General features: G+C 47.4%; 1 protein-coding gene across 2 annotated transcripts in view; it reads right to left on the bottom strand.

The window, feature by feature from the left end:
* Window positions 1-14,882, bottom strand: part of OGT (O-linked N-acetylglucosamine (GlcNAc) transferase) — a 37,802-nt gene that overhangs the window by 18,889 nt on the left and 4,031 nt on the right. The window contains exon 2 of one of the 2 annotated variants that reach the window (XM_073641008.1): window positions 5,350-5,530. In XM_073641008.1, the coding sequence (XP_073497109.1) occupies window positions 5,350-5,530 (181 nt within the window). The remainder of the gene's footprint in view (window positions 1-5,349; window positions 5,531-14,882) is intronic. The other variant, XM_073641009.1, reaches the window with a different exon arrangement.

Genomic DNA, 14,882 nt, shown 5'->3' with positions numbered 1-14,882 from the left:
TTTGGTCGTTGGCCTCCCGCTGGCCAGCACACATCGCTGTGTGTGACCAGCGGGACCAACGATCTGGCTGGTAACTATGGTAAACATCGGGTTACTAGGGGCAAGCGCGCACTTAGTAACCCGCTGTTTACGATGGATACCACTCTGCTACGGTGCGCGGAGGCTCTCGCGCACCGTAGCAGAGTGGTATCCATGGTAAACAGCGGGTTACTAGGGGCACACGCGCACTTAGTAACCCGATGTTTACCATAGTTACCAGCCTGCTCCTGCTTGCAGCAGGCTGGTAACGGGAGCAGGACATCGTGGAACGATTCTTTCCACGATATCGCTGCTCCCCTGATCGCTGGTGAGCCTGCCTGTTTGACAGCTCACCAGCGATGTATTAGCGATGCAGCAACGATCCCTGACAGGTCGTATCGTTGTCGGGATCGCTGCTGCATCGCTTAGTGTGACGGGGCCCTTAGGTAGACAAAGTCCCATTCCTTTGTTAGAGAGGACAACAAATTAATGACGGTATCCAAATGTTGTACAAACTGAAAGGTTGTGGGAATTGTTTTCTTTTCCTTCTAGCATCCAATAAAAGTATATTAATAAAGAATGACCAGGTTTTAAAAACGCTTAGTGAGTTGCTCTGTTAGCTTGTTTGGCAATTTGTTTCACAAAAGAATGTAACATTGGATGCAGGAGAGGATGCAGTGCGGCATTAAGCCTGTGTTGGCGTATACTCCTACAGGTTGCTGCTCCCCAGATAGCTAAGAAAGCAAAGAGCTTATTGTGTAAGCTCCCACGATGCAGAAATGCTCCGGATTTTTCATGAGCGTTTCTGCATCAACCTGGTAGAAAAAAAAAAACACATGTGGATTGTACATGCGGATTGTACATGCGGATTGTACATGCGTTTTTCCTGCCAGGGACAAGCGTAAGTGAAGCGTTCTTCACTGGCATTTCTGCATGCGCGTTGTCAAGCGCTTTCCAAGCGATTTTAGCATCACTTGGAAAGTGCTTGTCAACTTGGTCACACTATATAAATCCATGCAACGCATGGATTTATATAGTGTGACCGTAAAAGAATGGTAAAAAATAAATATTATACTAACCTTCCGAAGGCCCCCAGTCTCCTTACCCGATGCCTCGCGGTTGTGTAAAAGGACCTGAAAGGACGTAATTTAGTCATGTGACGGGTCATGCGACCGCCGACATCGGCGGTCGCGTGACCCGTTACATGACTAAATTACGTCATGGCTAATCCTTTTAGACCATCGCGAGCTGCCGGTGAGCCAGGACGGATCGCTATGGACACCGGGGGCCATCAGAAGGTGAGTATAATGTATATTATATATATATATATATATATATATATATATATATATATATATATATATATATATATATATATATATATATATATATATATATATATATATATATATATATATATATATATTTATATTTATTTATTTATTTTATTTTTATTACAGGTACTATGGTACCCAGGTCTGGAAGAGTCTCCTCTTTTCCAGACCCGGGTGCCATCCGCACATTGTACTGCATGATATCCACATGTAGTGATGCGGATATTAAGTGATTCAATACAAGTCAATGGCAGCGAAAACGCCGCGATTCCGCAAAATAATTGGTAATGCTGCGGATTTTTCCGCAATGATAATCCGCAGCGGAAATTTCCGCAGCATGTGCACAGCACATGCGGATCATCATTGGGGAACATTGCAGACCTTCTACCAAGCGCTTTTTAAGCGTTTCTACAGCGGAATTGCCGCTGCAGAAACGCTTGAAAAACGCATAGTGGGCACACAGCCTTATGGAGGCGATTATCAGAAAATGACAACATGTTGAAAGTTGCCCATTCTGGAGTTACAGAGCTCCTGCCTGACTGCACACACACAGCGGAGTACGAGTGCAGGAGTAAGCCTATGACTTTCTTCTGCATTCGAACTCTACTGAGCGCTCCGGTCTCCTGAGCTGCGCACGTCTAAGAGGTCTTTTGAGCGATTTGTGGTGGTCTCATGATTATGACCCCCCATCAATTTGCTTAGAATTAAAGCTTACAACATTTAAAAAAAATGTTGCTCCTCACTGCTCACCCCTCGTCTGGGTCATTGCATCACACACCAGTGTGCAGCTCTCCCCTGTGAGTAACAGCCAGTTTCCTGATAATAGCAGGAGGTGTGGCCTGTTGCAGGCTGCTCCCAGCAGAGCACTGCATTGGTTTATTCAGTACTGCCATGATCAATCTTTGTTTCACAGCTTGACTATGACAATAGATGGCTCCCCCTCACTCCCTAGATAAATATTGGATGGATGGATATTTTATAAGCTCATGTATGTTTGGAGCACAGTATAAGGAACAGTGTAATGTGACCTGGGGGGTTCATACCACTTCTGACAGGTGCTGCAGCAGACAGCTGGATGTTATCCTCAGGCTGAGAAGACACCTGACAATCTAGTGATAGATTTGCAGCAATCAAGTTGATATGGGGGAGGTGGGGATTGACAATGACAGTACTGAATAAACCAATTCAGTGCTCTGCCTCTGCTCCATGCCTGACACATGGCAGTATACATTATGCACTGTCCCGAGTTGTACAGCAGAGGATCACAGCGTGTATTTGCATCTTCTTGTTGACATGACTGCTACTAGAAGGGAGCACGCACCCTGTTCTTGGACTAAATAAGAAACAGATATCATGGGGCGGCCAGCTATGAACAGCCTGCCACAGGTCATGCCCCCTGCTATTATCAGGAAACTGGCTGCTACTCACATTGAGGAGCTGCACACTAGTGTGGGATGTAATGTCCAAGACGGGAGGGGGTAGCAGTGAGGAGCAGCTCCTGTCACATGGAATTACAAGGGTTCTAAAGATAACTGAAGTGCACTGGGCATCACATCTTTATAGTGTGAGTGCAGGAACAGTACAATTTTTTTTTAGCTCCCCAGAGTACCCTTTTAAAGGGAATCTGTCAGTATGATCAATCCTCCTAAGCCGTCTCTATGGGCATGCTGGTCATAGGAAACTGAATAAAATGATACTTTATCCTGCAATCCGATGTCTTATTCCAGAGTAATCCACATTTTTCTATATGTAAATAAGCTGTTCAGGAGTATGGGTTGGACACTGATCAGCATGAGACTCTGCCTCCAGAGAATAGATTAAATTAAAGGAGGAGTTACCAGTGTGATGGCCACTCTCTGCTCTCCTGATCTCACTGCAGAGCTGTGTGTGATTATACCTGACATCTGCAGGTTCCTCTCAGCTTCCAGCTCACAGGCAGCCAGTGGTGCCATACAGCAGAGCGGTGAGCTGCAGCAAATGAGTTTATATGAAGACACAGTTCAGCTCTCCTGTTCTGTGTTAGCTACATGTCTCACACTGGTAATTCCCCTTTCATTTAGAATAATCTCTGGAGACAGATTCTCATGCAGATCAGTGTCCGGCCCATAGTCCTGAACAGCTCATTTACATATAAGAAAAACAATGGAGCTAGTAGCTGGGGTACGAATACACAGCTAAACAAAGATATCTATATATACCGTATTTTTCGGACCATAAGACGCACTTTTTTCCTCCAAAATTTTGGAGGAAAATGGGGGGTGCGTCTTATGGTCCGAATGTTGGGGGGGGTATATTTATGTGTGGTGTGGGGGGAGCGGTATCGGTGGAGGAGAGGGGCACAGGAGGCAGCAGCCGCCTACACTGTCCCCGCTGCTAAAGAAAATGAATATTCATGCTCCTTAATAGCGGTATACAGTGTAGCTGCGCTGCGGCTGCTGCCGGCTATCTCCTGTGCCCGCTGTTAAAGGGCATGTATATTCAACCTCTCTCCACGCCCATGAACGTGGGGAGAGGGTGAATATTCATGCCCTTTAATGAGCGGGCACAGGAGATAGCTGGCAGCTGTGTGCCGGCTATGAAGGAGAGTGAAGTCACTGCTCCCCGCACACACAGACCCGGCGTGGGGAGCAGTGACTTCCAGCAGCTGATCTCTCCATGTGAGCCGCGCATGGCAGTGACGTCATGCGCGGCTCACATGGAGAGATCAGTGCAGGCAGACCGGACTCAGCGCTGGAGGAGAGGAGAGGTGAGTATGAGTGTTTATTTTTTTAAATGTGCAGCCTGATGGGGATGAGGGGTGCCATGCATACCAGGACAGGGATGAGGGGTGCCATGCATACCAGGACAGGGATGAGGGGTGCCATGCATACCAGGACAGGGATGAGGGGTGCCATGCATACCAGGACAGGGATGAGGGGTGCCATGCATACCAGGACAGGGATTAGCGGGTGCTATGCATACCAGGACAGGGATTAGCGGGTGCTATGCATACCAGGACAGGGATTAGGGGGTGCTATGCATACCAGGACAGGGATTAGGGGGTGCTATGCATACCAGGACAGGGATTAGGGGGTGCTATGCATACCAGGACAGGGATTAGGGGGTGCTATGCATACCAGGACAGGGATTAGGGGGTGCTATGCATACCAGGATAGGGATGAGGGGTGCCATGCATACCAGGATAAGGATGAGGGGTGCCATGCATACCAGGATAAGGATGAGGGGTGCCATGCATACCAGGATGGAGGGATGCCAGGCATACCCGGATGGGGACCACATATAAAAGAAAGGGGGGCAGCATATATACCAGGATGGGGGGATATTGTCAGAATTGGGGGACATTACCCCTATACCAGTGTCAGCAGAAGACCCCCTCCCCCTTAAAAGTGCATCATGACCACATCTTTTGCTTAAATTTTTATTTTTTTATTTTCCTCCTCTAAAACCTAGGTGCGTCTTATGATCCGATGCATCTTATAGTCCAAAAAATACGGTAGATATATTTCTTTACTCATGCCTCAGCTACTAATTATATAATATACAAACACTAATATAAGGACTAATTTACGGATATATATTCCACTATGCTGATACTGTTTAAGCGGTCGGCCATACGATTAACATACGTTTATATTATCATAATACAGATATGGTGCCACTCTTTTTGATTCCTTTATTCAACTCATCTATGTATTTGGGCATCGGTGATGATCAGTAGTACTATATTAGATTATAGATACCATTTACCATACAATTTAGGAATAGCCTTGGTTATTTCCCTGTCTTAGCTTCTGCATTAATTAGGTCTTTGTTCTTTTGTGGAATATGCTTTTTTGCTGTTCTTTCCGATCATATTTTTATATAAAATTATTTACAAAGTAACACAATTTTATGGATATAAATTTGTGTGGTCTTTTGTTCTTTTTTGGTAGTTATACTACGCACAGTATACTTTCATGAACCCCACATATATATAGAACAGGAATAACATACTGACCTGTCTAGTCTGCGACACTGAAAGTGAATAGAAGATAGAAGTAGTAAAACTCCAGTGTTGTCAGGCTCCTGTCTCCAAAGCTGCATGCAATGTCTTTCAGCGGCTTCAAAGTCCCCTGCCTGATATTCACGATGAGCCAACTCCGCTAACCCTTGGAAGGAAAGCATACGTTTCGTTGGTTCTAGAGAATCATCAAACATCCAGGGGGAAAGGAAAAATTAGAAAAATGGAGGAAAAAAATATAAAAAAAACAATGACGTAAACTAAAAAGTGATGCAAAGCAAGTAAAATGAAGAATGGTTTCAAATACGTCATTAGTGCCATGAAAAGAGCCTAAAGCAATACACTGAACTAATGGCAGGCCATGACACTCCCTAGTGCCCATCTATAAGAAAAAGCAACATGTGACCGACCATATAATAAGTGTCCCCTTATGAGTAAGTGTTTTCAGGCTGCGTGCACATTTAGGCTATGTGCCCACAATGCAGAAATGCTCCGGATTTTTCCTGAGCGTTTCTGCATCTCCCTGGCAGAAAAAAACGCATGCGGATTGTACATGCGTTTTTCCTGCCAGGGACATGCGGATGTGAACCGTTCTTCACTTGCATTTCCACATGAGGATTGACAAGCGCTTTCCAAGCGATTTTAGCATCACTTGGAAAGTGCTTGACAACTTGGTCACACTATATAAATCCATGCAGCCGGCATGGATTTATATAGTGTGACCGAAAGAATGGTAAAAAAAATATAAATATATACTTACCTTCTGATGGCCTCCGGTGTCCTCGTCTCTGCTTGCTGGCAGCTCGCGGTAGATTTAAGGACCTGCCGACGTCAGCGGTCGCGTGACCCGTCACATGACTAAATGACGTCAGCGCAGGTCCTTTAGTCTACTGCGATCTGCCGGCAAGCCAGGACAACGGGAGCCATCAGAAGGTAAGTATATTTATTTATTTTTTATTTTATTCTTTTTTTTACAGGTTCTATGGTACCCGGGTCTGGAGGAGAGTCTCCTCTTCTTCAAATCCGGGTATCATCCGCACATTGAAAGCATGGATTCCGCATGTACAGATGCAGTGATGCGGATTCCATGCGTTCCAATGCAAGTCAATGGCGGTGAAAAAGCAGCACTTCCGCAAAATAATTCGTAGTGCTGCGGATTTTTCCGCAATGATAATCCGCAGAAGAAATTTCCGCAGCATGTGCACAGCATATGTGGATTATCATTGGGGAACATTGCAGACCTTCTACCAAGCGCTTTTTAAGCATTTCTGCAGCGGAATTGCCGCTGCGGAAACGCTTAAAAAAAACGCATAGTGGGCACACAGCCTTAGGCACTGTGTGCCCACGATGCGTTTAAGCGTTTCCACAGCAGCAGTACCGCTGCAGAAACGCTTAAAAAACGCTTGGTAGAAGGAAAGGAGAGCATTGCGTACAAGCTCTTTCATACAGCTTGTAAGCGCTGGATCTGGCTAACTTCCATACTCCTCTAATGCTGCAGAGGCAAAGCTAGCTCTGCTTTCAGCATCGGAGAGCGCACAGTTCAGACAAGCGGTGCAACACCACCACTGAACTGTCAATTCTCCAGGATCGTACCACCCGCCAGCAAGTGCTTCTGAAGAATGATGATAACCCTTGATAAATGTATTATAAACGAAAGGCACTACAGTTATTTTGGCTAAGCAAAATTAGTAATACTAATGTGACAAATGCACTAGTCTTGACCCACATGACTGCAGTGGTCAAAGTGGGGGGGGGAACACTCTAGGGAAATAAAAGGCACTAATGAAGAAACATGGCAAAATAAAAAAAAAAAAAGCGGATGCCAGAATGGTAGTGCTGAAGGGGAGAAAGACAAACGTACACTATTTCCATACAGACAATGTAAAATGATATTACAATACATTTCAAATACATCGGAATAAAGCTACAAGAATATGACGAGCCAAGAAAGAATATCTTCACATTGCAACTTATTTTTCCACATTTATTTTAGTGTAGATTCCGTGGCTATATCTACATCCCATTCATGTGAAGGAGTTTCTGAAACTGCTCACATGCACAAAGGAAAATCGTAAGAATGATCTACTCCTTTAAACTATTTATATGGGTCATGCTGCTCTCTGAAAGACAACGTCACCCACACTTTTACTTATGCAATCTGATGGTCATTGACTAAAAAAAAAAATACTGATTTAATTCATATGGAGAGTGCATAAAAGTGCTCTGGGAATGTCAAAGCACTTCCCAAGCTCTCTCTCTTCCCTGATGAGCCCCACCTTCCTCTGCTTCACAGGACTGACTTCAGTCAATGAGCTGTCAGTCCAGTGAAGCAGAGGAAGGTGGGTCTGATCAGGGAAGAGAGAGATAAGCTTGGGAAGTGTCTGACACTCCCAGAGCACTTAAGCCTTATTTGCATATTAATTAAAACGTTTTTTTTTTTTTTCCAGTTAGGGAGGAACAAAATTACACAAGTAAAGGTGTGGATAACAACTACCAGAGAGAAACATCATTTAAAAGTTTTGGGGAGCGGCTCCTTCTGACAAATTCCCTTTAAAAGGAAGTTATCAGAAAATTAACTATTTACATAAGTTTTTGTGTTACATGTATTTAAAAAAAATTGCAATTTTTTTTTTTCTTCACATTTTGATTTTTATTAAGAAAAAACACCAAGGTTACTTACCGGTAGCCGGTTTTTCCTGAGCCCATGACAGCACACCTTGAGAGGATCCGCCCCACCAAGGACAGGAAATCGTCTGAAATAAAAGGGCGGCACCTCTCCCTCGCTTCAGTTGTTTACAGAGCATTGAGAGGACCTCCCTAAACAGGTTAGGCACATAACCAACACCACAATATACATATACACACCACCCCAAACTGTTCACACCAGGGTGTGAGAAACAGAGAAAAAATAAGGGGGGAGGGGGGGGGGACTACGGGTGCTGTCATGGGCTCAGGAAAAACCGGCTACCGGTAAGTAACCTTGGTGTTTTCCCCTCCCCCATGACAGCATACCTTGAGAGAATTTTGGAGAATTTATGAGCACCCTAGGGAGGGACCACCGCCTGAAGTACCCTTCTCCCAAAAGGTGAGATCAGAAGAGGACAGATCCAACAGATAGTGCTTAAAGAAGGTGGATGGTGTAGACCAAGTAGCAGCCCTACATATCTGCTCGATTGAGACGTCTGCTCTCTCTGCCCAGGAGGTTGCAACGGCTCTGGTGGAATGAGCCCTCACATTGTCCGGGGCTGGAACCCCTGTGGACGTATAGGCTAAGCAAATGGCCTCCCTGAGCCACCTAGAGATGGTACCCTTGGACACCCCGTGACCTTTCCTACACCCTTGAAAGGCCAGGAACAGAGAACAGTCTTTCCTCCACAGACTAGTCATGTGAATGTACTGTAGAAGGGACCTCCTAGCATCTAGGCTATGGAACCTGACTTCCCCTGGGTTCTTGGGATTGCTGCAGAACGAGGGTAGCACAATCTCCTGACTACGGTGAAATCTAGATACCACCTTGGGAAGGTACGCTGGATCTGGCCGCAAGGTGACCCTATCCTCAAAGATTTGTGTGTAAGGAGGATTAACCGAGAGGCCTGCAGATCACCCACCCTACGGGCTGACGTTAAGGCCACTAGGAGGATGGTCTTAAGGGTGAGAATTTTTGGAGAAACCTTGTGTAGGGGTTCGAATGGTTCATTAGTAAGAGCGTTCAAGACTAAATTCAGGTCCCAAGGAGGAACACCCATGGACCTAACCGGTCCAGCTCTGGCACAGGACTTGATAAACCTCGAGATCCACCTATTCCCAGCCAGATTACAATTGTAGAGTGCTCCCAAAGCTGAAACTTGAACCTTAAGGGTCCCTGTAGCTAGACCCAGGTTCCGCCCCTTTTGCAGAAATTCCAGGATCCCCCTGATCGGAGGTTTACTCGATAGCGGGATATCTATAAACTCTAGGAATTTACCCCAAACTCCGCTATAAATCTTGGTTGTAATTGGTTTTCTACTCCCCAATAAAGTAGAAACTAAGCCTGGTGAAAACCCCTTGCTACTCAATAGCGACCTCTCAAATTCCATGCCGAAAGATGGAACCCCCTGGCCTGGGCATGGAATACTGGTCCCTGCACGAGAAGGTCCGGCCTCTCTGGTAGAATCCAGGGATCTGACACAGACATTAGTCGAAGCAGAGAGAACCAAGGCCTCTTGGGCCAAAAAGGGGCTATCAAAATCACCCTGGCGCCTTCCTCCCGGATCTTCCTCACCACTACTGGAATCATCACTAATGGCGGAAAGACATAGGCCTTCCTGAACCCCCAAGGAATCTGGAGGGCATCAACGGCATGGGGATTTTCTGCCGGATTTAGGGAGCAAAATCTCTGCACCTTTCTGTTTGCCCTTGTGGCGAACAGGTCTATGTCTGGCTGCCCCCATAACTGGACAATCTGATGGAAGACCTCCGGGTTCAACCCCCACTCCCCCTGTCTTAGGGTATGGCGGCTTAGAAAATCTGCTTTCACGTTTTCTACCCCCTTTATGTGAAGGGCGCTGAGGGATAGGAGGTTTCGCTCTGCTAGACCAAGGATCCTGTCTGCCACCACCATCAGAGTGCGTGACCTTGTCCCTCCCTGGTGATTCACATAGGCTACTGCTGTCCGGTTGTCGGACCTGACCTGGACATGGTGATTTTGGATGTGAGGGAGGAAGCCCCTGAGGGATCTTTCTACTGCCCAAAGCTCCTTTAAGTTTGAGGATGCTCCCCTCTCGTGGTAAGCCCAGTGACCCTGTATTGAGAGTTCTGCCAGATGACCCCCCCCATCCGGAACTGCTTGCGTCGGTCGTAATTACCCGATCTACTGGTCTGGACCATTGAACGCCTGCGGTCAGATTTCCCCTGACTGTCCACCACGAAAGGGAATCTACTACTTCTGGGGAGAGAGAGAGCCTGCCTTCTAAATGCCCGTTGCAGGACCTCTGTGCTGACAGGACCTCCCACTGAAGCCGCCTCATATGCCCCTGGGCCCACATTACTGCTGGGATACAGGCCGTCATAGAACCCAGGAGGGACATTGCATTAGTCTCGAAAGCCATTCAAGCTCCGGAGATGTCTGAGAGAGGCAATCAACCTGCAGATTTTGTCCTCTGGGAGGAAGCAGGTTTGGCGACGAGAGTCTAGGATTAGACCCAGAAAGGTCTGAGTCCTGGAGGGGGTTAGTCTTGATTTTTGGAAATTTACTAACCACCCCAGCTGATGCAACACTTCCGTGACCACTAGGAGCTGACTGGAGCAGTGGGCTTCTGTTTTCCCTATTATCAAGAAGTCGTCTAAATATGGCACGATCACTACATTCTTGATCCGTAGGAAGGCTGTCACTTCTGCTATTAGTTTCGTAAATATTCTCAGGGCAATGGAGAGGCCAAAGGGTAGGGCAGCAAACTGAAAATGCCTCAGCTTCCCCTGAATAAACAGGGCTACTCTCAGATACTTCTGATACTCCGGATGGATTGGGACGTGATAATATGCGTCCTTCAAGTCTATTACAGCCATAAAGCAGTTGCGATGTAAGAGCTTCACTGCCGAGCTTGCTGACTCCATCTTGAAAGTCTGGTTTTCTACTACTTGGTTCAGACTCCTGAGGTTGATGATGGTCCTTAAGGACCAGTTTGTTTTTTTTATCATGAATAGTGGGGAATAGAACCCCCTCCCTCTCTGTGTTGCTGGTACTTCGAGAAGGACCTGCTTTCCTACTAACTCTAAGGCTGAGTTCACACGATGCGTTTTTCATGCGTTTCCGCGGCGTTTTTGCAGTTGCGTAAACGCCGCGGAAACGCATGAAAAACGCATGGTAGAAGGGCAGCAATGTTCCCCAATGGAAATCCGCATGTGCTGTGCCCATGATGCGGATTTTTCCGCAGCGTAAACGCTGCGGTCAAAAATCCGCAGCATGTCAATTGATTTTGCGGAAACGCTGCTCTTTTGCCGCCATTGACTTGCATTAGACCGCATGGAATCCGCATCACTGTATATGTTGATGAGCTTTTCATGCGGTCTAATGTGCGGATGGTACCCGGGTGTGGATGAGAGAACTCTCATCCAGACCCAGGTACCATTAAAAAAAAAAGAATAAAATAAAAAATATATATATTCTCACCTTCTGACGGCCCGCGCTGCGTCCTGCCGGCTTCCCGGGCACTTCGCGGTTGAATGAAGAAGGACCTTCGCTGACGTCAGAGTCATGTGACGGGTCACGTGACGCTGACGTCGGAAGGTCCTAAAGTCTTCACTGCCGGCAGCCGGGACCGATGAAGCAGGACACCGGGGGCCATCAGAGGGTAAAGTATAGATTTATTTTTTATTTTTTGACATTCACACACTATATAAATCCATGCCGGTTGCATGGATTTATATAGTGTGAAGTTGACAAGCACTTTCCAAGTGATGCTAAAATCGCTTGGGAAGCGCTTGTCAACCCGCATGCGGAAATGAAAGTGAAGACCGCTTCATTTCCGCATGTCCCTGGCAGGAAACCGCATGTACAATCCGCATGCGTTTTTTCCTGCCAGAGAGATGCAGAAACGCTCAGGAAAAAATCCTGAGCATTTCTGCATCGTGTGCACATACCCTAACACTTCTGTTTCCGGGGCTAATTGTTCTTCCTGGACCTTTCGTAGGGGGGTAACCACAAAGGTCCGCCAGGGGGTCTGGCTGAACCGGATCTTCAGGCCCCCACTGATAATTTTCAGAATCCAGGGGTTTGTTGTTATCGCGTCCCAAGCTGGAAAAAAAGTGGGAAAGCCTTCCACCCACTTCCAGCCTGGCGTCATTGGGAGGATCTCTTCGAACTCGAGGATGGTCCTCCAAACATGTAGCCCGATTCTTTTTTGGACTTTGCTTCCCATCTCTTTTTGTCTCCCGGAGGACGACCCCGGTTAAATTTTCTCCTCCGAAAACTGAATCTTCTTGGTTCCCCCGAAAATCCCGGGAACCGTTTGCTTTTATCGCCTGCTTTTTCGAACACGTCTTCTAACTTTTGGCCAAACAGGAGTCTACCGTAACACGGGAGGGAGCACAGTTTCTGTTTCAAAGGTAGGTCGCCTGGGCAACCTTTGAGCCACAAGGCCCGCCTGGCTGTGTTGGATAGTCCCGCTGCCCTAGCTGACAGTCTGACCGAGTCAGCTGAAGAGTCTGCCAGGAAGGCCGATGCTGTTTGTATTAGAGGTAGCTCTGCAAGTATTGCCTGTCTGGAGACCTTTTTATCTTTAAGCTGGTCTTCCAGCTGTTGGAGCCACACCATCAAGGACCTCGCCACACAGGTGCTAGCCACCGCTGGTTTTAGGCCGCCTGCCGCCGCCTCCCACATGTGGCGCAGGAAGGAGTCAGCTCTTTTATCCAGTGCATCCTTTAGGACGCCAGAGTCCTCCAAGGGCAGGGAAGATCTTTTCGATGACCTTGCCACAGTCCCGTCCACCTTGGGGATCTTATCCCAAGGTTCCGCATCCTTCTCTTCGAAGGGATACCTTCTTTTGGAGAAGGAGGGTAAAGCCCCTGATCTCTCAGGTCTCCTCCACTCCCGGTCAATGAGGCCCTGAATTTTACTGTTAACCGGAAATGAGCGTCTCTTCTTCTCTCCCAAGCCCGCAAACATGATATCCTCCCGGGATTTAGATGCTCTCTCTTCCTCCAGACCCATGGTTGATCTTACTGCCCTAACCAGTCTGTCTGTATTCTCAATGGGGAAGCAGGGTCTACCGCCCCCCAATGAGGAAGAGGACGATGAATCCCACTGCTCCTCGGACTGGGAGGAATCTGAGACGGAGGAAACCTCTCTACGGGGTCTTTTCTTTCCTCTAAGGAACCCTTTCAGGGACCCCTGAACTTCTGTATGTACCATGGACTTTAAATTTGCAGCAAAATCCCGGGAATTCTCAGCTATGGTTTTGGTCACACAGCCCTGGCAAAGTGGTTTCTGCCACTCTACTGAGAGAGAAGCCTGGCAAAGGGCACATATTCTATGCTTTTGCTTGGCACTACTCTTCTTAGGCTCCTAAAAAAAGGAAGCACATAAGAGACTTTCCGTTACTAACCAGTGACATTCACGAAGCTCACTCACCCCCGGAGGTCACAAACGGGTACCGGATTCGGAGGCTGTTGCGGAACCGAAGATTCCATTCTGGATGGTCCCGAGGCACTCGAAGCCTTACTCCTGCGGCTGCCACTACGATTACTCGAGCGGCTGTCTGTATACGATGCATCCCTCTGCTTTTTCTGTTGCTGAGGTGGGGGGGTAAGCTGCTGCTCCTGGCTATCTGGATCAGCCATGTCTCAGAAGCGCACCACGCTTCCAGGATAGCTCCCCCCCCCCCCTTAAATATAGGGCCATCCAGCCTCCTCCGGTCTGTGGGCCCTCCCCCTTCCTCAGGCCGGAGCTCCGTTGAAAAAAACCGGCCTGGGACGCTCCGATGGACGCTCCATCTTGGATCGGCGCCGCCTCCTGACGTCACCCAGTGCGCCGCTCCAAGCGTGCCCTGCGCCGTGACGTCAGGCGCGTCATACCTGGAAGCGTTCCACACTGCAGGGGGAGGACGGCGCCGCGGTCTCTGGGAGGACAGAGCCTGCCTTACCGCGTGCGCCCCGCTCGGCGCAGAGACCCCAGGGGAAGCTGCGGACGGCGCTTCTGGGATACTGAACCCGGTGCACAGGCCAGTGCCCGCTCTTCCACATCGGGACAGCCCCAGGTAAGTCTTCTTTCTTCCAGACAGGTTCCCCATCAAGGACAGGAAACCAACTGAAGCAAGGGAGAGGTGCCGCCCTTTTATTTCAGACGGTTTCCTGTCCTTGGTGGGGCGGATCCTCTCAAGGTGTGCTGTCATGGGGGAGGGGAAAATATTTTTCAGCAGGTTCTTTATTATCAGAGACAGGTAACCCCTCTATATACAACACAGGATCAGCCATGCACAATAGGCAAGGTCACAGCTCCCCTGCTCCCCTCTCCCTTCACAATGAGCTTTGCCACAGGCTCATTAAGACACTTTAAGACAAAAGATAGGGTCAGGGCCTGACTCCTGTGGCTAGATGCATGTGTTGTTTCCCGACACAGGAAAAAAAAAGTGGCCAGTAGGAAAATTGCAAGATTTTTTTTATTTATTTTTAATACAGTGTGATAGGAAAAAAAAAATAAAGAAAATTAACAAAAACCTGCAATAGGTCATTATTTTCTGATGATGGCTTCCCAATGGTTCACACATTGAGTATTTGGTTTGCAAATTGTTACAAGGGGTGAAATTCACACTGAATTTCAGACAAAGAACAGACTTTAAGATCCGCATCTGATGTTAGTTGTTGAAATCTCATCTACTTAGCACGTACTTTACAAGTTATTATGCTGTGGATTTTCTGCACAGAAGTCTGTACCAAATATGAACCTATTGTGGAAAAGAAAAACAAATTTCCTTATGTAAAATGCAGGGATTATCGCTTGTAAAAGACAAAGACGCCGATTCTCAGGAGGATCCATAGCAGAGCAGACTACTGGA

Source organism: Phyllobates terribilis, unplaced genomic scaffold (assembly GCF_046119375.1).
Source record: "Phyllobates terribilis strain yellow unplaced genomic scaffold, ASM4611937v1 Scaffold_7__3_contigs__length_470593459, whole genome shotgun sequence".
NCBI classification, from domain to species: domain Eukaryota; kingdom Metazoa; phylum Chordata; class Amphibia; order Anura; family Dendrobatidae; genus Phyllobates; species Phyllobates terribilis.
Note: the sequence above shows the minus strand (reverse complement) of the source record. Positions and strands in the feature narration are given on the sequence as shown.